Source organism: Trichechus manatus, unplaced genomic scaffold, assembly GCF_000243295.1.
Source record: "Trichechus manatus latirostris isolate Lorelei unplaced genomic scaffold, TriManLat1.0 scaffold00191, whole genome shotgun sequence".
Taxonomy (NCBI): Eukaryota; Metazoa; Chordata; class Mammalia; order Sirenia; family Trichechidae; genus Trichechus; species Trichechus manatus.
The window spans coordinates 2789581-2813336 of record NW_004444127.1 but is presented as its reverse complement, the minus strand read 5'-3'; the positions used below and the strand labels follow the sequence as shown (position 1 = coordinate 2813336).

Here is a 23756-nt window from a genome sequence, read left to right as displayed (position 1 = left end):
GTGTGGCGGAAGTGGTTGGGGAATGTGGAGACAGGGAGGGGGCGGTTCCCGTTCCATCGCGGAGCCGGATGTTTGCCGAGCTTTGACAGGCGGGGCAAAGGGAGCAGTGGCCGAGCGCGGTGAGCTGCAGGGCGCGGGGGTATCCCCGGGTGGGAGTGGAGGAAGGGAAGAAGTTGGTCTGGGGTCGTCTGAAGTGATGGGGTCCGAATGGGGAGAACCCCAGTAGATATGAGGAGGGGTTTCGAGGGTGAGATTGGGCCCAGGGGCTTCCCGCTGCCCTACTCCGCGGTCTGCAGTGAGAGGACTTCCCCCTTCGCTGCCTTCCTCCTGCCTTCCCCAGGCCAGATCGCTGTCCTCGAGCAAGCCAGTGGGAGGGGGAAATCTCCCTGGTCCGATCTGGCGAAGCACTAAGAAGAAGAGATTTGGGGGAAATGTTCCACCCTGCCATTTATTAGGCCACGCTTTCATTTCAATTTCTTAATCTGTGAAATGGGATAATTACACCCAATCCAGGATTTGTAAACCATGAAGCTCTATACAAACGTGACTGTAGTTGTATTGTGGTGGGATTCGGGTTTTTCCAATTCGTGAGCCTCAACTCCCCCTCTCCTTGTAGGCGGGCGATTCCACTGCCTGAGAGTACGTTGTCAAGTTGCAATCTCTGTTCAGGGTGGACGAGAAGATTACGGGAGAAGCTTTAGTTTGCCCTTTTTGCCTCAGGTTTTCTATCTGAACCTTGAGAATCGCATCAATGAGTCACTTAGAGAATTGTTGAGAGATTGACCTTTACCAGGAGACCACCTCAGACTCACATGGAGTAAAATCTTGACTCTGCTGGCGGTTTGACCCTAAGCAATTTACTTATTTTTTCAGGTTCTTTCCTCAAACCGTAAAGTGGGCTTAGTAGTATTTGCCTCACTGTGTTGTTCTGGAGTTACAGGAGGTATTTGTCCATTTCCTGGTGCCTTGTAGGCCCTCAACAAATGTTGGTTTCCTTTTCCACTTAGAAATGTATTGATTCAGTCAGTCGTTCAACAGGTATGATTGAGTATTAACTGTGTGCCAGGCATTATTCTGAATAGGTCAGGGGTTTTTAAATAGGGGTCCTCAAAGGGTCTGCGAACCCCATAAAATTGCATGCAGGATTTCATACACGTGCTGAATTTCATCAGAGAGGTCCAGGACTTCCCCAAAATTAAAACTTCTGTCTAAATAAGTTCTCAAAGATTTTTGTAAAGGTAGCTGGTTAACCTGCTGAGAAGGGAAAAAAATGATCTCAGAGTAGGGAGTATTTTTTACAGATTGGAGCAGGGCCTTGTGGGTGGCTGGGGTCTTAGGCAGCCAGGATACTTCACTTCCACCAACTTATGTTAGACATTCCCAGGACTACTTTCCCTCACTCTCCCACTGAATGGGCTCAGAGAAGACAACAGCTGTGGGTTGGAGGGTGATGAGAGAGGCCAGTCTGGCGGGGAGGTGGAATAACTGTGATTAGCTATGCTGGAAAAAGAGGTTATGGGTGGGGGTGGGGGAAATCAGAACTGACAGAATAGAGGAGGAGTTACTGGCAAAGAGGTGGAGTTCAAGTTCAGTTCCCTTTTAGAGGGTATCCCTCTCTCCCTCACACATGCCTCAGCTCCCAGCTGCTCTTTCTAATCCAGTTGTTCACTTCAGCATGAGTATTTTAGAACAGTGGAGAACTGTATTTCTGGGAGGAACTTTGGCTTTTAAAGAAGAGGAAATTGGGGTCCAGATAGGAGAAGGACTTGCCCGACATATTTGCAACTCAGTGGCTTAGGCAGGACTCTAAGTCAGTTCTCCGTATACCTCATCCCATGCTTTTTCCATCATAGCAAGCACCTACTCTGTGCAGGAAGGCTTTTCTGGGAAGGCAGGTGAGAGGGCTGAAAGAGCACCTGGTACCTGGGCAGTGAAAGAACAGAAGGGATGGGGAGAGGACTGAGATCTGGAGGGGTTGCTTTGACCTGGATTCTCTTCCTGCTACCCAGCTGGGAGCTCCTTTTGGGGAGCAGCCCTTACAGCCTCCTGGCTGAATAGGGGGAGGAGAGTGTAGATGGATCAGCATGGATTCCTCAAGACTGAGGATTGCCTGCACTGGAGGGTTGAAGGAGAGTGGGGAGCTGGGATTTAGGGGTGAGAGGCACAACAGTACTCACGAAAAGAGAGAAATATATCCCAAATAATATGAGCAAGTCATCTTTCTCTGTGTTTTGGGGAAGTGACTTATATTTGGGGGGTAAGCAGTGGTAGTGGTTAAGGCCAGGGAAGAGGAGGAGAAAGGAGTTTTCTCTTGGATTTGGCTCAGGAGCTTGAAACAGCTTTTCCCACTGAATCAGTGTGGTTGCCCTGGTAACAGAGCAGTTGTTGCTAGGGACAGGGAGCCGGTTTGCCATCCAGAATCATCAGCTGTGACCCGTGCAGGATGTTGTCACGTTGCCTCAGAGCCCTGAGGTGTTCAGGATCTGGATCTCAGATGGCAGTTCTCTTTCCCTCTTCTCCCTACCCGCCCCCAGGTCTTGTTTGCACTCCTTATCTGTCCTGCTGATTCTCTGACCATATATGTCCCTTTTTGGCCTCCAAGAATGCAGCCTGGCTTGGAGCAGCCTCTTATCTGAGGTTGGACTGAGTGGGTCGAATTGAAACTCCCCTCCCTCACCCATATGGTGAGCTTATGGTGGGAGAGGGATTTGTTTCCCATTTGGGCTGAGGGCAGAAGGTACTTGCTCCAGCTCACATGTGGCCACATGCTAGTGGCCATGACCAGATCCCAGACCTGGGGAAACCCAGTCACAGAGTCATCTCTTCTTCTTTCCTGCCAGCTGTAGTTGCTGTTCCATTCTTCACCTCCCAGGTCTCAGCACTTTGGATGCCACGAGCTTCGCCCTGTCCCATCCGTGCCCTCCAACCCTTAGGGCAGTCTACCTTGAAACTAGTGTCAGGGGTGGGGTTCGGAGCCCCTGGGAGCCTGCAGATTGTCTGCTCTGTAACTGGCAGGCAAACTCCATCCCCTGCTGCTGGTCTCTGTCTTGGGGCAAGTCCACTTGGGCCATCTCAGCCATGATCTTTTTTGGGGGGGAACCTGCAGCCTCTGGCCACCTCCTGTGTGCCAGGGCAGGGGCGGGGGATGGAGCAACCAGAGCCACAGCTGACCAGCTTCAAGCACGGGGTCTGAAACATTCCTCTGCTCCTTGGATTCTTGCAACACCTCTATCCTTGTAGCTTCAGGGGCTGGGGAAGCTTCTGGGCTCCAGGAACCCTAAGGAGAGTGGTGTGAACTTATGCTCTGCAGCTGGGACCACATGGCTGAGCCAGCTGGGTGGTGGGTAGCACAGGGCCTGGCAAGGCTCTTTTCTGCCCAGCTTGAAGACCTGAGGGAGGCGCTGAGCTGTGCCATCCTCTGCCCCAGCTGCCTTTTCTGGCAACACGCCTAAACTGTGGAGACAGGAGAACTCAGAGCTGCATGGAGCTGTTGGCAGGGATGAGAAGTGTTGAGGAATAGAGACAGAGGAATGTGGGGGAGAGAGGATGGGGGCAGGAAGGTTTGGACTTGGAGGGCTTGCTGTAGAAGTTATGGGAGGTGAAAAGATGGTGTCAATGACCTGCCACTCCCCCCACCCCATTCCTCCCCCAGTTTTCTCTTCAGCTTCTGCAGGGTAAGGCTGTGGGGGACAGGCTTGGCCATGGACCCACTCTCAGAGCTGCAGGACGACATGACCTTAGATGATACCAGCCAGGCTCTGAACCAGCTGAAGCTGACTTCCATTGACGAGAAGAACTGGCCCTCGGATGAAATGCCAGACTTTCCCAAGTCAGGTGGGCACTGCCAGATCTTAGGTGGCCACAGGCACCCTAGAGGGGAAACCCCTTCCTGCTGAAGGGAAACCCTGGGAGAGCAGGATGGGGGCAAGCACTCCCCATGGTGGGGGTGGGGCAGGAACACAAGCCTTTCTGGGGGGAGTGCCAAAGAACATGAGTCTCAGGGGGAGCACTGCACCAGCCCCCTGGGTTGACCGCTTACTTGGTCGTATTTTTCAGATGATTCCAAATGCAGCTCCCCAGAACTTGTCACACACCTGCAGTGGGATGACCCTTACTATGACATCGCCCGGCACCAGATTGTGGAGGTGGCAGGTGAGCACAGCCAGCATTGCACCCTTTTCCTCACAGGCGAAGCCAGCCCCTCATGCCATGGGGAGGGGGACTGGTGTGGGAGCAGGTGCCCAGAACTCCTGAGCACAGGTGCCGTTCTTTAAAATCATGACTTGATTATGATTGCCATTCAGTACTGTCACCTGCAACCCTATCCTGACCTATGATCCCATCGTCTCCATGGGGGCGGTATGTGGGAAGCAGTGGGGCCTAGTGGCTTTGAAGTCAGAAAGCCCTGCGTTTGATTTCAGCTCTGCTGCTTAGTGGCAGAGTGACTTTGGACAAGGAACTTGACTTCTCTGAACTCGTTTCTTCCTCACGGGGGGGGGGGTCGTTGAGAGGATTACAATAGTGAATTTATGTCAGCGCCTGGCCTGAGCCAGAAGAGAGTAGGCTCAACAAGTGGCCATTCCTTTCCCCTCACCAGCTCCCTTCCCTTTGGCCGGCCATCAGCTTTGTCATCCCATCAGTTACCGGGGAGGGAGGACGCGAGCCCCTCCTGGGAAACCCACCTCGAAGTGAGTCTGGAGTGGTCAGAGCCTCCTTCTAGAAGTGAGGGGCCACGTGAGGGGTATTAGGTTCCCCACAGATGTGCTACCCTGCTGGGAATGGGGGTTGCTCCCCAGGGTCTCTGCCTCAGCGAGCTCCCACCCTTCTGCTCGTGAAGCAGGGCCCAGAATAAACCAGGAGGAGGAATATTAGCTAGGATGTTGATGACCATCAGTTCCTGCTCTTAGGGCCCTTTGCTAGAAGGGAAAATTGGAATTGTGGGATCTTTTGTCTTTTCCCTAATGGTTGTCTGCCCTTGGCTGGTGCGACCAGGCAGCTGTAAGCAAGGGTGATAGCATAGCACTGTTCTGAGGCATCAGGATGGGCAAGGGGACCCAGGTGGACCGTGGCCCCTGGAGCCTAGCATGATGCCCGGTGAAGGGCCTAGAAGAAGCCTAGAGGCATCTGGACATAGGGAAGCAGCAGGGGGCACCATCTCTCCCATATGTTGGGCTCAAAGAGGAACGGGACAGTTGGGAGGATTGTCCTGGTGTTAAAGGTGTTTCCCTGTGGCACCTGTGTTCCTGGTGCCTGCCCTGGTCTGGGTAAGTGTTCTTAGCTTTGTCCTCTCTCATCCCTACTGAGAGTTCTTTCCTGGCCTGTGCATAACATGGGCATGGAAGCGTCACCTAAGGTCCATAACCTTTGTGCCTCAGTCTCTCAGAGATGGACTGGTCGGATGTGGGGGATGTTTGGTGCGAAGGAGTCTCTGTCCTGACATCATCTTGGCCTATGAGGTCACATCACAAGGCATAGCTGGGGAGGCTGGCCTCCCACCTTGGGTGCCTCTCTGCCCCCTGCAAGTAGGGCTGCAACATGTTTCTGTTTCCCCAGGGTGCGATGAGCCTGAGGGGGCCCAGCCAGGTAGGTGTCAGTCCTGTCCCGGCTCTCTGTGCTTGAACTCTGGACCCTGGGCTGCGACCTCGGGGACTGTTGATCGGGAAGGGCTCTCGGTGGAGGCCAGGTGGGACCAGCTTAATTGCAGCCCCACTCCAGGGAACTGGTGGTATCTGGGAGCTGGAAATAGGAAAGAAATTGTTACGATTGTGGGTCGGGGGGCAGGCTGTGTGGAGATACACCCAGAATCCAAACGAAAAGAAGCTCCGGGGACAAAAGGGCCTTGTCCCTCCCCCGCTTCATACTGGCCCTGGCTGTGTGCAGTGGCCTGCCCTGGGTGCTGGCCCCTCAAGCCTGAATGCAGAATGCTGGCTCAGGGACCTGCTGGGTGTCCTGCTTGATGAGACCATGGTGATGTCCTAGGAGGCTGCTTCCTGGTACTGGAAACCAGAGAATGAGCCCATGCTGGAAGGGAGGATGCCCCCAACTCTTCTGCAGTCTTGCCCTGGCTAGCAGCGGCTGTCATGGTCCATGGTCAAATTTGGCCCAGTCCATGTGGGCTCTTTCCAGTGGTGTGCTGGTAAATGTTTAACAACTGGCTCCCCAGAAATGGGGGAAAAAAAAAAAAAGACCACTATTTGTAGCATTTACCAGTTTCTAGCATGGCCAACTTCAAGCTACCAATATGATGTCAACTAGCTTGCAAAATTCCTGACAATTTAATAGTTGGCTTCTGCAAGCATGGTTCTATCAGTCCCAGCCCCCACCTCCATCTCTGGCCTGCTCTGCAGGTTGTGGGTGTGGTCAGGCGGCTGGTCTGGCAGTTTCCACAGTGCCAGCCCAGAGAAGCTGTATTGTTGCTGATTAACACCCAGGCCACCCTGGGAGAGTTCCTGATTGGTATCTGGGGAATACAGATGCCTCACTCTCTGGGGCAGCTCGTCTTTTCCTGTGCTTTCCACAAACACTGTACCTCTTTCCTCATTGGGTCCTTTCCCCAGTGCTCTGGAGGAGGGGAGTTCCGGGCCTTTTTACATGTGCTTCCTGTAACAGCATTCACCCTTCCTGCTGGTGAATGCCTGGCCACCTAAGGACTTGGGGAGTGGGACTCTGCTCCAGGAAGTGGAGGGCAGGGTTAGACTCTAGAATTGCCTATATTCTTCTTCCTCACCTATCTGGGAGTCTTGCCATCCAACTCCTCAGTGATCCCCACACCCACCCCCATCCTGGGTTCATTCAACATGCATTTATAGAACACCTACTCTGGAACAAGCCTTGTAGTCAGCATTGGGGATTCAATGAGGCAAAACACACATTTCCTTCCTCAAGGAGCTTACAGTCTAGTGAAGTGGTTCCTAAAACTGGTCACCATCCCCTTCGAGAACTTGAAAGGTTGGACCTCTTCCCCTAGAAAAAATCTGCATGTAATTGTAATATTTTTCATATAACATCATAGAATTGGTAGGTCCCCCATTGATGGGGCTCTGGTTGAGAATCCAAAGTTTCTCATTTACAAGGGGCTATGGCCAGCTGAGGAGCCCTGGTGGCACAGTGGTTAAGTGCTCAGCTGCTAACTGAAAGGTTGGAAGTTCTAAGCCACCAGTGGCTCCACAGGAGAAAGATATGGCAATCTGCTTCCATAAAGATTTACAGCCTTGCAAACCCTATGGGGCAGTTCTACTGTATCCTACAGGGTCAGAACCGACTCGACAGCAATGGGTTTTTTTGGTTTTTTTTGTATGACCAGCTGAGAGATGGAACCACAGGCCCCTGACCCCTTGCCCCCAACTGCTTGCTGAACCAGTTACTAGATCTTTAAATTCCAGGGCTGGGTGAGCGCACAGACCTTTTGCCCTCTTGAAGCCCTCAAATCTGCCAGCCAATGTGGCCCATAAAATGGCAGCCTTACTGTTGGGAGGACAGGGATGGAAAGAATCTTTCGGGGGCCCCCATGCTGCTCCCTGCATTTTCCCCTCCGTCCTCTGTTTCAGATGATTCTTCTTTTCTGGAGGAGGTCTCAGTGGTTTCTGAGATTCCAGACTCTACAAGAGACTGGGCTTGCCAGTCTGACTCTTTGTCGCTGCCCTCTGCCAGTCTGTTCTTCTTTCCCTGTCAGAGTCAGTGGAAAGAGAATCAGAGCAGACACTTGGCCCCAGACCCTCACCCCAGCATGTCAGGATCTATTCTAGGGTATGAAAGAGAACAGGTGGTACCTGGTCCCCCAAAATAACCTGCTTCTGGATGGAGCTGCACCTTCTTCTCCTCAGACAGGCTCATAGAGGGTCCTCTGCCTGTAAGTCTGGAGAAATTATGCCTCAGACTTTGGGAGACTCGCTGTCTAAAGACAGTCCAACCTCATAACCTAAGCATCTTCACAAACAAACTCAGAAACAGAACAGTGTACATCATGGAATGCTGACCGTAATCCATGCCGGCTCCCAGCATTTATTGAGTTCCTGGTGTGTGCTAGGCACTGGAGCAGGCACTTGGCATTCAAAGATGGCTGAGATACCATCCCTGTCTTCAAGCAGCTCACAAGCCAGTAGAGGAGACAGGTGCATAAATAATCATGCAGGAGGGTTGGAGTGTCATGACAGGGATGGATGACAGTATATGCAGGGAGCCATGGGAAGGGACAGCTGCCCTGTCTGGGAGAAGAGGGCACAGGCTTCTGGGAGTAGATGTGTCTGGGTTGAGTCTTAAGGATTCATAGAAGTTAGCCTAGAGTTGGGAAGCAGAATCATCTAGAAAAAAGGTCTGTCTACTATGAGAAACTGCAGAGGCTCAAACCTGGCTTATGTGGGCAGGGGCTTTAAGCACTTCTGTGTTGGTGTGCACAGTGTGAGCCTGGGGAGAGGCAGGGGCCAAGTCCATAGACCCCTGTGAGCTGTTCCAAGGAACATTTACTGCACTGGGAGCCCAGAAGAGTAGATCTGGTTGTGGGGGTTAGGATGAAAGGAGGATTTAGGGAGGTAGAGTTGGGGGTTAAAAAGAAAAAAAGATAAAGCCAAACCAATTGCGGTGGAATCAACTCTAACTCATGGTGACCCTATGTGTGTCAGAGTAGAACTGTGCTCCACCTGGTTTTCAGTGGCTGATTTTTCAGAAGTAGTTCACCAGGCCTTTCTTCTGAGGTACCTCTGCGTGGACTTAAACCTCCAGCTTTTGGATTAGCAGCCAAGTGCGTTAACCTTTTGCACCACCCAGGGACTCTGGGGTTTATAATTCTCCAGGACTAGGAGGGAGGGCAGAGTCTCTCTAGGCTTGATGGGCTGGACCTCAGAGCCTTGCCCTGGTTAGGACCTGTCAGGGCAAACAGGCCAGGCAGTGTTTTGGGTTGAGATGGGAGAGTTGGAGGGGCTGGACAAGGTAGTCAGACTGTTGAGGGGGAGGCGCCAAATTAGGGCAAAGCACCAGGCTGTGCAGCCTTCAGGGACTGGGGCCACCCTGCCCACATTCCAGAAGCCTCTTTCAACCCCTCCATTGAACCTTGCCCCAGCCCTAGAGAAAAGGGTCAGGGCCTTGGCAAGCATTTTGGAAAACACTGACTCCTCTTAAGTTACTGACCATGAAAGAAAGATCAAGATCATGGCTTATTACTTTTTTTAATTAATATTTTATTTTATTTTTGGTAAAAATATACACAGCAAAACCTGCTCCCATTGAGCAGTTTCTAGACGTAATCAACGACATTGGTTACATTCGTCACATTGTGTCAACATTCTCATTATTTCTGTTCTAGTTGTCTCACCTCCCTTGACCTAAACTCCCCACCCCCATACTTCTCATCTATGTGTTAAAATAGCTGTTGTCCATTTGGTCTTATATAGATAATTTTTTAAAAAGAATGCAATACTCTAGGCTGACAGTCTTTACTTTTTGAGCTAAACTGCTACTTAGTTTAGAGGTGACTTCAGGGGATAGTTTTGATTCAAGGTTTGAAGAGGAACTCAGGGCAGTAGTCTCAGGGACTTCTTTAGCCCCAGTAGGTCCAGTAAGCCTGGATTCTTTAAGAATTTGAAGTTCTTTTCCACATTTTTCTCCTTTTCTGTCAGGATCCATCTATTGTGTCCCTGATCAGAAGGTTTAGTAGTGGTAGCCAGGCAGCACCATCTAGTTCCTCTGGTGTCAAGGTAGAGGAGGCGGTGGTTCATGGAGACAGTCAGTCCTGTAGTCCAGTTCCTTCTCTGATTCTTGAGTTTCCTTCTTTCTCTTTTGTTCCATATGACTAAATCCCAACAGTTTTATCTTCGATGGCTGCTCATAAGCTTTTAAGGCCCCAGATACTACTCACCATACCGGGACGTAGAACATAAGCTTTAAGAACTATATTATGCCAATTAACTGGGTTGTCCCACAAGACCAAGGATCATGGCTTATTAAATATGGGGAACACTCAGTGAGGAGCGGGGCAATCCTTCATCCTTAGAAGTAGATGAAGGACAGACCATCACTCAGTTCGTGGGTTGTGTAAGTGGTCTTGTGATGCAATGGGCATTAGAAAATTGTTGTCTGGTGCCTCTGGAGAGGCCTGAGGACAGAGGTGAAAGGAAGGTTCCTGGGACATGGGGAGGGGTTCAGGCCTTGTCCCCACTGAGCTTTGCTTGGCGTCCCTGATCCCACACTGACTCTGGGAGAGCTTCTCACTTTGGGGAGCATACATATGCCTTAGAACTCCCTGCTTCATGACAGAGCCAGACGGTCCAGCCACCACATTGTGACTATTTTTACGAACATCCTGAGTGAACCCACCCAAACGAGCATTTTCCCACATTACAGACTTCTCTGCACTCCAGGATTTTTAGAATATCCTTCATGAGAAAGGATATGGGTTTTAGAAATGGCCAGAAGTCAGTCAGAGCCATGTCTGGTCAATAATTCTAGTAATAAAATCAGAAAGTATTTTCAGTACTTAAAAATGACTAGTGAGACTGTTGAAATAGCAAATATTTTGTGCATATATATTTACCACACACACACATGCAAAGACTAGTAAGTAATCAGACTGATTTTCTTGGTGGCCTCAGACTTACTGAGAAGGTAGCTTCAAGAGATATTTTAAATACATGCTGCTCAGTGGGGTTTGTTTTTGGAATAACTGTTGCTTTTAAGATGACCATCTGGCAAGATTCAATTGCTTTAGTGGGTGTAACTTTTTAAAAGTCATGTTTTGTTTTTAATATCCCTGCTCAATGTCCTGAGAGCAACTCGACCTGTCCTTCCTTCTTCGGGTACACCACCCTGAGTGGGGGAGGCTACCCAGAGGTGTATCTGCATGGGCCACTCTGGCCCTGTACTAAATGGTAGAGGACTCCAGGCCTGGCACCTTTACATTCCTCACCCCACTTCTCTTGGTTCACCTCTGACCCACTGTGCTCCATCTTTCTCCATGCCTAGGAGATGACAAGTATGGGCGGAAGATCATTGTATTTAGTGCCTGTCGAATGCCCCCTAGCCACCAGCTGGACCACAGCAAGCTCCTGGGGTGAGTATTGGTGGGTAGTGGTGGGACCTTTGCCCAGATCCCCAGTTTAACCCAATGCCATTTTCCTTACTGACCTTCCCTGCCCGGGGTGCTGGACCACCTCTCTGAATGACTCCGCTCTTCTCCTGAGGGAGCTATTTTATATGAGAGACAGCATTGGGCTGGGCAGCAGACCTGGTTTCTAGTCATGGAGACTTACTGTCTGTGCTGCCTTGGCAAGTGTCTTCATCTCTTTAAGCCTCCTTTTCTTTATCTTTGGAAAGGGGATAATAATGTAGTGCAAATGGTTAAGCACTTGGCTGCTAAACAAAAGATTGGTGGTTCCAACCCACCCAGCTGCTCCTCAAGAGGAAGACCTGGCGATCTGCTTACATAAGGTTTAGAGCCATGAAAACCCTACAGGGCAGTTCTACTCTGTCACTTGGGGCCACTAGGAGTTGGAATTGACTCGACGGCATACAATAGCAACAATACCCTCCTCACAGGAGTGAGATACTGCAAAGTCAAAGTGCTTTGAAAACTACTGTCTGAATGTAAGGGCTTATTATAATAGTTACATGGTGCATCTGGTATGGTTGCTATTGTTCGTCATTTATATGAATACTTATTATCTTAGTTTGTGCTCAGATAAATTTGGTATCAATGATTTCTGAAACTATCTGGGTTCTGTTAGCCAAATATATATAATAGCTTTGGGTGGTGTAGAAATCTCCTGACGTAAATCTGAAGGCTGGTTTAATGCAGAAGCTTGATAGGCCCTCTTCCTATAGGTATCCACTGCTGCTGGTTACTGAGCCCCCACTGGGCCAGGCTTTGGGCTCACAGTAAGGACAGAGCTCGTCCCTGCCCCCCAAGCTCCCTGTCCAGCCCATAGAGTGGATAGAGAAATAACCGACTTCCTCCTGATGGGCCTCAGTACATGTAAAGTTACCATTGTGTACTTCTTTCCTGGACGGTTTAAAACACTCCCCCAAATTTAAAATCTTTTCTGTACTGACTGAAACCAGTTCTTTGAGATCCTGAATGGTTGTGTGTGTGGGTGTGGGTGTGGGTTTGGGTGTGGGTGTACAAGGTGGTGTGGGGTCAGGAGCAGGCCAAGAGTGAGGCAGCAGAAGGGGAAGGGCCAGATTCTGGGCGTCTCAGCTAGTCAGCAGGGGAGCATGGCCCAGAGGCTGAGCCTCCCCAGCCTTTGTCTGCCTGTTCTTTCTGTTTGGCTTTCTGAACTCCCCTCCCACCTCTTCTCAGACAAGGCAGGCAGGCCTACCACGTGGCATGGCAGAACCAAGAATAGGCCAAGGAACTCAGCCTGAGGGTGGCTGAGTCACACCTCACCCTTCTGGTTTTATCACAGTGTGTGACATAACAAATGACAGACTCCTGGCTAGAGAACAATCTGAGTGGGGAGGAAGTCAGAAAATGGGGGTGGGAAAGCACCCAGTTTTCCAGGAGACAGTTTGCTGAGTGAGGCTGCACCCACTCTGAGGCTGCCTCAGGGTTCAGGAAGCCCTCTTCCATCTATTGCTCTCTGTCCTCCAACCCTTCCTGGGTAATACCCCCCATCACCTCCCCCAGCTTGGTCACAATCCCTGCTGAGAGCAGGGAGGTGCTGCCACCATTCCTGCCATCTTGCATTCAGTCAGTTATCTTAGTCCTGGCTTCCCCCAGCTGTCCACTCAGATCTGGGGGGTGGAAATAGAAAACACCTGAGACTTGGAGTCAGAAGACCAATTAAACTTGAGCTCTGTGGCAGGTCTCTTAAGAACCCTATAAAAGTAAAGATTGTGTCCACCTCATACGGTTGGGGGGATTAGATAAGGTAATATACATGAGAGTCCCTGGGTAGCAAAAATGGGTAAGGGCTTGCTACTAACCAAAAGGTTGGAGGTTTGAGTCCACCCAGAGACACCTTGGAAGAAAGGCCTGGAGATCTACTTCCAAAAAATCAGCCATGGAAAACCCTACGGAGCACAGTTCTACTCGGACACAGGAGTCATGAGTTTGAATTGGTTTTGGTTGGTTTTTGATGTACCTGAAATGCTACTGTATACATTTTTAAAGTATTTTAAATTTTGAGAATTTAGAAAAATGTAGGTAGCTATAAAGAAAAATGTTGTTGTTGTGTGGCGTTGAGTCGATTCCAACTTATAGCGACCCTATTGGACAGAGTGGAACCGCCCAGGGGGTTTCCTAGGCTGTAATCTTTACGAGAGCAGATCACCAGGTCTTTTCTTCCACTGAGTGGCTGGTGGGTTTCAGGTAGCAGCCAAGCACTTAACCATTGCGCCACTGTGGCTCCTTAAAGAAAAAGTAACAACAACTATAAAGAAAAAGTAAAGTCATTCATAAATCCACCAACCAGAGAGAAAACCACTGTTATTCACATCCTGTTTCTTTCTAGAATGTACACTGAACTCCGTGGTTGGTTTTGTATCTGGCATAACAATTTTTCTTCTGAGCATTAAATAGCTTCCAAAAACATCTTTTAAAGAACATTTTAACCAGACTTACTGGTTTGACAGAGACTGCAAAAACCCTGAGAGTATGGCCCCCGGACACGCTTTTAACTCAATACCGAAGTCACTCCTGAGATTCACCCTTCAGCCAAAGGTTAGACAGGCCCATAAAACAAAACGAGACTAAATGGGCATACCAGTCCAGGGGCTAGGACAAGAAGGCAGGAGGGGACAGGAAAGCTGGTAATAAGGAACCCAAGGTCAAGAAAGGGAGAGTGTTGACATGTCATGGAGTTGGCAACCAATGTCACAAAACAATATGTGTATTAATTGTTTAATGAGAAACTAATTTGCTCTGTAGACCTTCATCTAAAGTACAATTTAAAAAAATTGGCATATAATATATATGCAGAAAACTGAACATGCTATAAATGTACAGCTTGATGAGTTTTATAAAATTGAACACACCTACGTCACGTGTACCCCTGAAACCCCCCTCCTGTTCTCTCAGTCACTCCCCCTTGGAAAGGTAATGTCTTAGTCATCTAGTGCTGCTCTAACAGAAATACCACAAGTGGATGGCTTTAACAAAGAGAAGTTTATTCTCGCACAGTCCAGTAGGCTACAAGTCCAAATTCAGGGTGTCAGCTCCAGGAGAAGGCTTTCTCTCTCTGTCGGCCCTGAAGGAAGGTCCTTGTGATGCATCAGTCTTCCCTTGGTCTGGGGGCATCTCAGTGCAGGAACCTCTGGTCCAAAGGACGCGCTCTGCTCCCGGCACTGCTTTCTTGGTGGTGTGAGGTTCCCATGTGTCTCTGCTCACTTCTCTCTTTTATATCTCAAAAGAGGTTGGATTAAGACACTATCTAATCTTGTAGATGTCATCAGTATAACCTCATCATAATGATAGAGTTTACAACACGTAAGGAGATCACATATAACCTCCTCATAGTGATAGAGTTTACAACACACAAGGAAATCACATCAGATTACACAATCATATACAATACTGTGAATCATGACCCAGTCAAGCTGACAGACTTTTTTGGGGGACACAATTCAATCCATGACAGGTAACCCTGATTCTGACAGCTAACCGCACAGATTAGTTGTGTCTGTAGAAATATCCTGTGAGGTTTTCTATTTATGTATCTCCCATGATTTATTTAACCGATTCCCTGTTGTTGGATATTTTGCTTCCTGCTCTATTTTATTTTATTTTTTGCCATTATAAAAAAATGCTGCAATGAACAGCCTTCTACAAGAATGTTTCTGTTCATCTCTGATTGTTTTCTTAAAATAAATTCCTAGACATTTTTACAGGGTCAATAGTATTAACATTTACAGTTCCTGATAAACATCACTTTATTGGACTCCAAAGGTAATAACGCCCATCAGTGGATAAGAGTGTCTATTTTCATTATAATATTGGTTATATTTATCATTGCAAAACACCATCCTTTTATGTGACAGCTCTTTATAACCACAAAGTGCTGAATGTGTATAAAGGGGTACTATTGTATGGTTAACAGTGATTCCAATCACAATAATAGTCCAGCATTTGCCACCTCCCAGGCCCTGATGTGCTGCCCACCCAGCACCCCTTGACCAGGATTTGGGTTACCTTCTCTGGGTTAGGTCCATTTGTATCTGGCACTTGGTCAAATGCTTGGGCACTTCCCTGGGCTCCTCCCTCCTCTCTCCTTGCCCTTGGCGATCCTTAGCATTCCTGCCTGCCTCAGCCTGCAGTGGTGTTTCCATGGGAGCCTGGGAGCTGGCTGGCCAACCACTCCCAGAAAGAAGGTTTCACAATGGACTCCCCTCCCTTTCTTGAATTCTTGTTCATTCCATCCATACTTCTCCCTGAGGTGGCCTTTACAACTTGGGTGTGTGTGCAGGTGCGTGTGCACGCGTGAGCCTGTGTATGTGCCATGACTTGAGCAGGAAAGAGGACCCCCTGGCCAGGAGAGCCCCTGTCAGACACAATGATTTACATCCTGCGCTTGTGTGGGGAGTCTGGTGTAAAAGGCAGAGCTGTTGCGTTGTCAAGAATTGTTAGGCAATGGAGTCAGACAGTTCACCTCCAGACTCCTCCACAAGCTGTGCAGCCTTGGATCAGTACTTGACTTCTCTGAGCCTCTTTGTCCTCATTTGTAAAATGGAGAAAATATCAGCCTCCATTGTTATGAGGAGGAAATGAGGTAATGAATGTGAAGTGTTTGGCAGACACTAAAAACTTAATAGTAATAAATGGTGGCTATTATCATTATTATTGACGCCTCAGGCAACTCTGTGAGGGAAATATTATTCCCATTTTCACTGCAAGTATGTGAGAGGGCCCGGTTAGATTCCTGGTCTCCTGATTTCTAGTTGGTGCTCAAAAATGAGAACTATTATTATTATTGTTATTATTCCTCCACCTTGCCCAGCCACTGCCCTGTGCCTCCACAATATACACAGTGACTGGTTATGCAGTCAGAAGTGACGTGCGAGTGCAATGCAAGGGGAGGGGCTCGCGGGGAAGGTTGTGATGTAAGCAGGAGGCTCGCTCGGAGGCATTGGTTTCTGCTTTCATGGGGGCCCCGTTTATGCCCAGCTCTGCCCGAGGTGGATCAGGCCTGAGCGGGGCTTTGCTCTGGGCAGGTACCTGAAGCACACCCTGGATCAATACGTGGAGAGTGACTACACGCTGCTCTACCTGCACCACGGCCTGACCAGTGACAACAAACCCTCGCTCAGCTGGCTCCGGGATGCCTACCGGGAGTTTGACCGCAAGTGGGTTGGGGCGTGAGGGTGGGTTTCATGGCCTAGGGCAGGTGACTCTGGAGCCAGCAGCTCTCCCAGGTTCTGGGCTGCCCTCTGCTTGGCAGGAACTTACTCCATGCCGAGGGAGACAGGTGCCTCTGCCTGGTAGACACAGAGTCTGAAGTCAGAATGACCTGGGCTTAAGTCCCAGGTTCTCTCCTTACTCACTTTGTGATCTTTGATGTTACTTGGCCTTTCTGAGCCTCCATTTCCTAATCTGTAACATGGGACAACGGTGGCACCTGCTCGTAGGCTTTCCATGGGCAGTCAGATCAGAAGCTGTGCATCAAGAATTTAGCTCTGTGCCTTCCCTGCTCCTTCCCATGCTCCTCTCACTCCACCTTCGCAGGTACAAGAAGAACATCAAGGCCCTGTACATCGTGCACCCCACCATGTTCATCAAGACCTTGCTTATCCTCTTCAAACCCCTCATCAGGTGAGTGGCCCAAGATGGGCCAGGCTTCCCGTGCTTCCCCTTTAACCCAGAAGCAGATACCTGCAGGGCCCAAGCAGCTTAGGGGCTGGGCCTCTGGGTGGGCTGCTGAGGAGACAGTGGAGGCCCTTGGAGGGCACCCCCACCCCTTGACCCACACCCTTTCTTCCGTGGGCAGCTTCAAGTTTGGGCGGAAGATCTTCTATGTGAATTACCTGAGTGAGCTGAGCGAGCATGTGAAGCTGGAGCAACTGGGGATCCCTCGCCAAGTGCTCAAGTGAGGTCGGGGGGTGGGCAGCTGGGGGGCTGTGGGCACATGTGTATAGGTGTGCTTTGTTGCCAGTAAAGGGGAGGGGAAACCTTGAGACCTGGGGGTGACTAGAGGAAGTGAGTGTAATAATTAAGGGACAGCATACAGGGTCAGACAGAGCGAGTTCAAATCCCATTTCTGTTCTTAAATGCTGTGTGATGGAATCTCTTTAAAGCCTTAGCTTTCTCATGTGTAAAGTAGGGTAGTTATGAGGATTAAATGAAATAATCCATGTAAAGTAGCCCCTCCATGCTTGATAACAAGGTTTGCCATGACGACTACAGAGCCTAGGGAGTGACCCTGACCCCCACCTGCTCCCTCAGGTATGATGACTTCCTCAAATCCACACAGAAGAGCCCAGCGACAGCCCCCAAGCCCATGCCACCACGGCCGCCTCTGCCCAACCAGCAGTTTGGGGTCTCATTGCAGCAGTGAGTATGCGAAAGGTGGGCAGGCCCGGTGCTTGGCTGCTGGGGCCAGGAGGGGCTGCAGACCCCTTACTGCCCTTGTTCCCTCAGCCTCCAGGAGAAGAACCCAGAGCAGGAGCCCATTCCACTTGTGCTCCGGGAGACCGTCGCCTACTTACAGGCCCATGGTAAGCCCAGGCCCCTGGCCATGGTGGCACCAAACCCTCTTACCTCCAGGCTTACCTCCATACTGGCCTTTCCCCCTCAGCCTGGACCCAGCCTTCTCCTCAGCTGGGTCCCCTAGCTCCCGTTGCCGAGAGAGAGGTCCTACATGTATCAGCACTCCCACTGACCCTGACTGGAGCCCCAAGATGGACTGGCTCCGAGCGCTGAGACTCACCAGCCCCCTCTGTTTCCCAGCTCTCACCACCGAGGGGATTTTCCGGAGGTCAGCCAACACCCAGATTGTGCGGGAAGTGCAGCAGAAGTACAATGTGGGTGAGTGGTCGTAGGACTGCGTCCAGGCCCACGGGTGGGACTGTGTGTGACTGTCAGGGGCTTCTCTGCCTACTTCTGCCCTGTAAATGAGGGCCCCAGATTCTGTTCCTGTCAGAGGTTTCTGGGGCATTTGGTATCATTATGTGGGTCCCACTCCTTCCTGGCTGTCCCATGCCTGCTGCCTCATTGTCAGGCTTCTGGCCCCTGGGGTCCAAGCTCATTCAGAGGGGAGGGACAACTGTAGTGTGTGCTGGGGGCCCACTCTGCCCAGATGGCCTGAACCTGCATCCCCTTGTCACAGAGGAAGGGAGGAGGCAGGTACAAGAGGAGGCTCCCTGGGAGGCGGGGCTTATGCGGTAGCTGAGGTCAAAGCTGGGCAGTGGGTCGGCTTGGCCTTGGATGGGAAGCTGGTGTCCAGGCTGGGACGAGCTCCTCCCCACCATCCGTCCCCACTGACCCCCTCCCCTCCAGGGCTGCCTGTGGACTTCAACCAGTACAATGAGCTGCACCTGCCAGCCGTCATCCTCAAGACCTTCCTCCGGGAGCTTCCCGAGCCCTTGCTCACTTTTGACCTCTACCCCCACGTCGTGGGCTTCCTCAGTGAGTGTCCTTCTCTTCTCTCCCCAGCTGTGCACCTCTTCTGCTAGGGCTGGGGCCAGACTTGGAGCACGTGTGTTTGGCTATCCATTGACCAACATTTCCCTTCAGGCTGTGGGCTTTGGTGTCTCCAAGATAAGTCTGGTTGGGGTCTCCCCTCTTGCCTTGTGTCAGGGCTTCCTGAGCCGGGCCAGCCTAGGGTCTCCATGTGGCCATTCATACAGCCCTGAGATCTGGGCCCCTGTCTTAGTCATCTAGTGCTGCTATAACAGAAATACCACAAGTAGATGACTTTAACAAACAGAAATTTATTCTCTCACAGTTTAGGAGGTTAGAAGTCCAAATTCAGGGTGCCAGCTCTAGGGGAAGGCTTTCTGTCTCTATCAGCTCTAGGGGAAAGTCCTTGTCTCCTTTCAACATCTGTCGGCCCGTTGTTCGTTGGAGATCTCCATGTGTCTTGGCATCAGTCTTCCCCAATCTCTGCTTGCTTGCTTCTTTGTTTAATCTTTCATATCTCAAGAGAGATTGACTCAAGGTACACCCTAATCCTGCCTCATTTACATAACAAACATAATCTTATCCTCATTAACATAACTTAATCCTGCCTCATTAAAACCACAGGCCAAAAACCAAACCCACTGCTGTGGAGTCGATTCTGACTCACAGTGACCCCATAAGGTTTCCAAGGCTGTAAATCTCTACAGAGGCAGACTGCCACCTCTTTCTCCCATGGACCACAGGTGGTTTCAAACCGCCGACCTTTTGGTTAGCAGCCGATTGCTTTAACCACTGTGCTACCAGGGCTCCTTAAAAACCACAGGCAGAGGTGAGAATTTATAACACATCACAAAATGGAGGATAATCACATCAGATCACAAAATGGAGGACAACCACACAATACTAGGAATCATGGCCTAGCCAAGTTGACACATTTTGGGGGTGCACAGTTCAGTCCATGACAGCCCCCATTCCTCATAGACATTGATGAGAGTCAGAGAGTGGAGGTGACGCTGCAGGTCCTCCAGACGTTGCCTGAGGAGAACTACCAGGTGCTTCGTTTCCTGATTGCCTTCCTGGTCCAGGTGAGACATCAGCCTCAGTATCCACTGCTCACCTGGGGGTGAAGGGAGGGAGGGGGAGGCAGGGCCTTTGGCTTCCTGCTGCAACCCCACATTCCCTCCACAGATTTCTGCCCACAGTGACCAGAACAAGATGACCAACACTAACCTGGCTGTGGTCTTCGGCCCTAACCTGCTGTGGGCCAAGGATGCTGCCATCACCCTCAAGGCCATTAATCCCATCAATACTTTCACCAAGTTCCTGCTGGATCATCAGGGGGAGTTGTTTCTTAGCCCTGACTCCAAGCAGCTGTGAGCCCAGCCTCCACCCCACCAGCCCTATTTTCTGACACCCCAGTTTGGACTCTTCTTGGACTCCTGCCCAGGAAGGGGCAGTGAAGCCGCCCGGGACATAGAAGCTGGAGCTAGCAGACCTGGCAGCTCCTCCTCCTCTCTGTCCAGCCCACCTCATGGCCCTGGAGGCCTTGCTATTACCACAGACATTTTTCTTCTTCGCCTTATACTTCTCACTGCCTCCTGGAGCCCTGGCTCCTGCTGGGCTCTCCAGAAGAGCTGGGCTCAGCTCCTCCAGCTGGAGAAGGACTGAATCCCAGCAGCCCTTTTCATGCTTTCTCCTGCCCTGTTTCCCTGGCAACTGTGGATGATCAAGTCACTGCCAGCTGGGCTGGTAGCTGGGGCTGGCCCTCTCCTTCTGGATTGCTGGGGAATGGAAGGCTGAGCTCCTAGGCTTGGGCCTAGCTAGGCTGAGGCTCTTTCCTGCCTGGGTCTCTTGCCCTGACCATCAAAATTCCCACAGCGAGAAGGCCTGGAAGCAAACACCTTGCTCATGTCCTCCCCTCTGCAGGCTCAGCCTTTGGTATTTCCACAGCCAAGGAGTGACAGGGCTGGAGTCTGCTTCCTATTTCTGCCTCCTTCCACACATCCTAGGTCAGCCTTCTTCAAGTTGTACTGCCCCAGGGAGTCCCAACGCCCTGGTTCTGCCAGGACTGGCAGCTTGGGCGACAGGGCTCAGAGGGAGGCCCAGCCAGTCCCAGCTTCCATTCTAAATACATATAGACACCCCACTCCCATCGCGAGCAGCTTCAGGTCCAATCAGTGACAAGCTTCCTTCCACTTGGATGGGTCCTCACCTACAGGCTCTGTGAACCTGTCTGTTGTGGAGTCAGACTGGTCCTTGCTCTGGCCAGAGGTGACAGAATGCCTCAGGGTCTGTGGGGAGCCTCCATCCAGCTGAGGGGTTCCTGGAGGGGGCTAGAGTGGAGGCTTGGAGTGCCTATGGAGAGGTGGAGGAGACTCTGCTCATAGATCAGCTCCTGCCAGGTGAACTCTAGCAACCTCCCCCAGAGAGCATGGGGCCCCAGGACCCTCCTGTCTTTCATAAAACCTGGACCTCAATCATGATTAATAGCCCTCATTCTAGCTGTGTCCCTTAGTATTACACTCCTCCCTGGTGAACTCTGAGGACCCTTGTCCCTGGTAGCAAGGAAATACCTGCACAGTGGCCCTGCCCACACATCCTTGGCCAGGCAGGGCAGCTCTAGATGCTACCCCATGGGGGTCCTCTGAGCAGCCCAGCCCCATCTGCAAGCCAGGTGACTGGTGTATCAGGACTCCCAGGGCCTGGGAGCTGCTGCTGGTTGTGTCTCTGTGGCTGGACTGCTTTCTGCCTTGCTTTGTATATTGAGTGTTGCTTACAGCCCCATTGATGGGGAGCCTTTTGGATCTCTTTGGTCTTTCTCCTGTCCCATTCCCCACGGTCCATACCTGGGGGCGCTTGTACTGTGGACCAAGTGTTCACATTCATACTTAATGACCTCCTGGGCACCAATCATGTATTTCACCATTTGTACTTTTTGTATTTCAATAAAAATGGAGATGGAAAACTGCCCATCTGGCTGGAGTTAAGTGGGTCATGGAGGTTCAGAGCCAGATGGCAATTGTGTGGTTGAGGAGAGAGCAGATGAGGCCTCAGGAGGAACCCACCCCATTCTTGTTCACTTGTAACTGGGTATGAGCTCAGCTTTCTGACATCTTCCAGGCTTCAAGTGTGAACAGTCACGTTTCATTGTTTTGCACTTGGTGCATTCCAACTGACTGCATGTGCTGTATCTTATGGTCAACGTGTCTTCTGCCCCCAGCTGGAAGGTACCAGATGTTTATTTATCTAAGGCAGGCAAGGGAGAGAGAAACAGAGTGGTCTGTGGTGGACAATGGTACAGGTTTTGGAGCTGGACTAGGGTTTGACTCCTAGTTCCGTCACCAGCTCCATCTGGTAATAATGATATCATTGGCCCCCCTCTGAGACCATTTCCTCATCTGAAATTGGTTCCTGAGAATGAGAATTATGTAAGTACACGACGCAGAGTGAGTGCTCAGTGGTAACCAGAATGACCATCATTTCACAGATGAAGTGATAGCCCCGGCCTCAGTCAGAATTGGAACCTTCATCTCCTGCCCCTCAGCCTGAGGGGCCAGGCTGTCTACACCTGCCACTTAGTTGCATGGAAGCTATGAAAGACCCAACTTTCCTTTCTTCTTTTGAGCAAGTTTTGCTTTACTTTAAAAATGGTTTGTCACTGGGCAGGCAGGAGGATAAAATTTCACAATATATATTTAACTTGGCCCACAGCCCAAGTTCCAGCTGTTGCTGCTTGCGTGCTAACTGCAGTTAGTAGGCTGTGGTGGCCTCAGTTGGGTCTGTAGGTTTTTCCCTCAGTGTTGGTCTGTGTGGGGGGAGCGAGCCAGCGCTGCAGATCAGGCAGTGTTGCTAACATGGTGGTTATAAACACTGGCACTGCGCTCCAGGAAACCAGTCCCATTGCACAACTGTGGCCTTCATCCAGGTGGCTCAAGGAAGAAGGCAATGGTGGCCTCCTCTCTCACTGGCCCTGCTCAGCTCTAAGCTGGGTGACTGAAACAGAGACAGTGACCCAGAGAAACAAGCAAGAGAGATGGGAGGGGGAGGCAGGGAGAGCAGTTTCCTTGGGCTAGGCTCCTGACAGGGCCCTGCCGAGACTCCACTGCCAGTGATTTACCACTGCCTGAGAACTGCAGGTCCCGGGGGTAGGAGAGTAGGGAGACACCTAGGGGTAGCACACCATGTCAGACATGGGACAGCTAAGCACTGCTGCTATGGGTTCTCAAATGAAGGTGGAAATACCAGGGACAGTCTTTCCACTGTTTCTGACCCAGGGGCTGGGGTAACTGCTGGCTGCCTGCGTGGTCAGGTCTGAGCTCTAAGCCAGACTCCTCCTCCCAGCCTCCTAGGTGGGAACAGTCTCACACTGGGCTTTACTAACAAGCAAGGGATACCAGGCCCTCTTACTGGCAGGAGTGGGCTGGCCCCACCTTTTCAGTCCCAGGTTTGGGCTGCATTTAGAATTTCCTAACCTGCCCGTTTTGTCCTGATGCCTGGCTTCAGCCTAAAGGAGGTGGAGGGGCAACCTAGGATCTAACTGCCCAGTTTGGGTCAGGCAGTTCTCCTCTTTTGCCTCTAGCACCTCCTTTGTGCTAGGACACAGGTTCCACTTGTAGCTCCTTCCCTCAACTGTGGGGCCCAGCCTAGGAGGCTAGAGCTGGCTTGGCCAGGGCTGAGCCGCTGGCAGCAGAAGCCCCCAGGAGGCCAGACAGGAACAGACCCTGCAGGGCTCTTCCACTTTTCCTGACACCTCTGAGAGCCCCGTGCCCTGGCTGGAGCTGTTGATCAAGGCAGCTAAGCAAGCTTGCACGGGGGCCCTTGACTTCTGCTTCTTCACTCAACTCCTTCCCTTTTTCTCTCTGGTTTGCTCAGCCACAACTCCTCACACTGGATGACAGCCCTGGGAGCCCCAAATACCCTGCCACGGCTTCTGCTGGAAACACGGCCTGGATCTGCCAGTTGTCTTTCCCTCTGAGCCAAAGGCTACCTTCTCCAGGCTGCGTGGTGAGTTATGTAGACGGGAATATACACTGCTCCCAGTGGTAACATTTTATGGAGATTTTACTAGGGCCAGGCACTGTGCTAAGTACTTTATACACATTATCTCATTGAATATTCACATATAAGCCCTCAGAAGTGGGAACTCCAGAAAGCAGAGGGGAAGGAGGTGCTAAGAGGTTTCCTGACCAGCCCCAAGACTCAAAACATCCTGTCTGAG

General features: G+C 50.9%; 1 protein-coding gene across 2 annotated transcripts; it reads left to right on the top strand.

The window, feature by feature from the left end:
* The first annotated feature begins 10 nt into the window (after positions 1-10).
* ARHGAP1 (Rho GTPase activating protein 1) lies at positions 11-23681 on the top strand. Of its 2 annotated transcripts, XM_004387674.3 has the most exons (13): positions 11-119; positions 3653-3834; positions 4057-4152; positions 10954-11041; positions 16135-16266; positions 16646-16732; positions 16908-17006; positions 17363-17470; positions 17558-17634; positions 17867-17944; positions 18416-18544; positions 19520-19623; positions 19727-22698. In XM_004387674.3, the coding sequence occupies exons 2-13, from the start codon at positions 3702-3704 to the stop codon at positions 19913-19915; spliced, it is 1320 nt and encodes a 439-aa protein (XP_004387731.2). In that variant the 5' UTR covers positions 11-119; positions 3653-3701; the 3' UTR covers positions 19916-22698. The 2 variants fall into 2 exon arrangements, with proteins under 2 accessions (XP_004387731.2, XP_023597589.1); XM_023741821.1 differs by lacking the exons at positions 19520-19623; positions 19727-22698 and adding an exon at positions 23411-23681 and having other exon boundaries at positions 66-119.
* The last annotated feature ends 75 nt before the right edge of the window (positions 23682-23756 follow it).

Excerpts from the sequence above, each read along its gene's own strand:
- ARHGAP1 (XM_004387674.3), top strand. The coding sequence starts at position 3,702 with ATGGACCCACTCTCAGAGCTGCAGGACGACATGACCTTAGATGATACC. Across the intron at positions 3,835-4,056 it reads GCCAGACTTTCCCAAGTCAG|ATGATTCCAAATGCAGCTCC; the intron begins GTGGGCACTGCC and ends CGTATTTTTCAG. Across the intron at positions 16,267-16,645 it reads TACCGGGAGTTTGACCGCAA|GTACAAGAAGAACATCAAGG; the intron begins GTGGGTTGGGGC and ends CCACCTTCGCAG.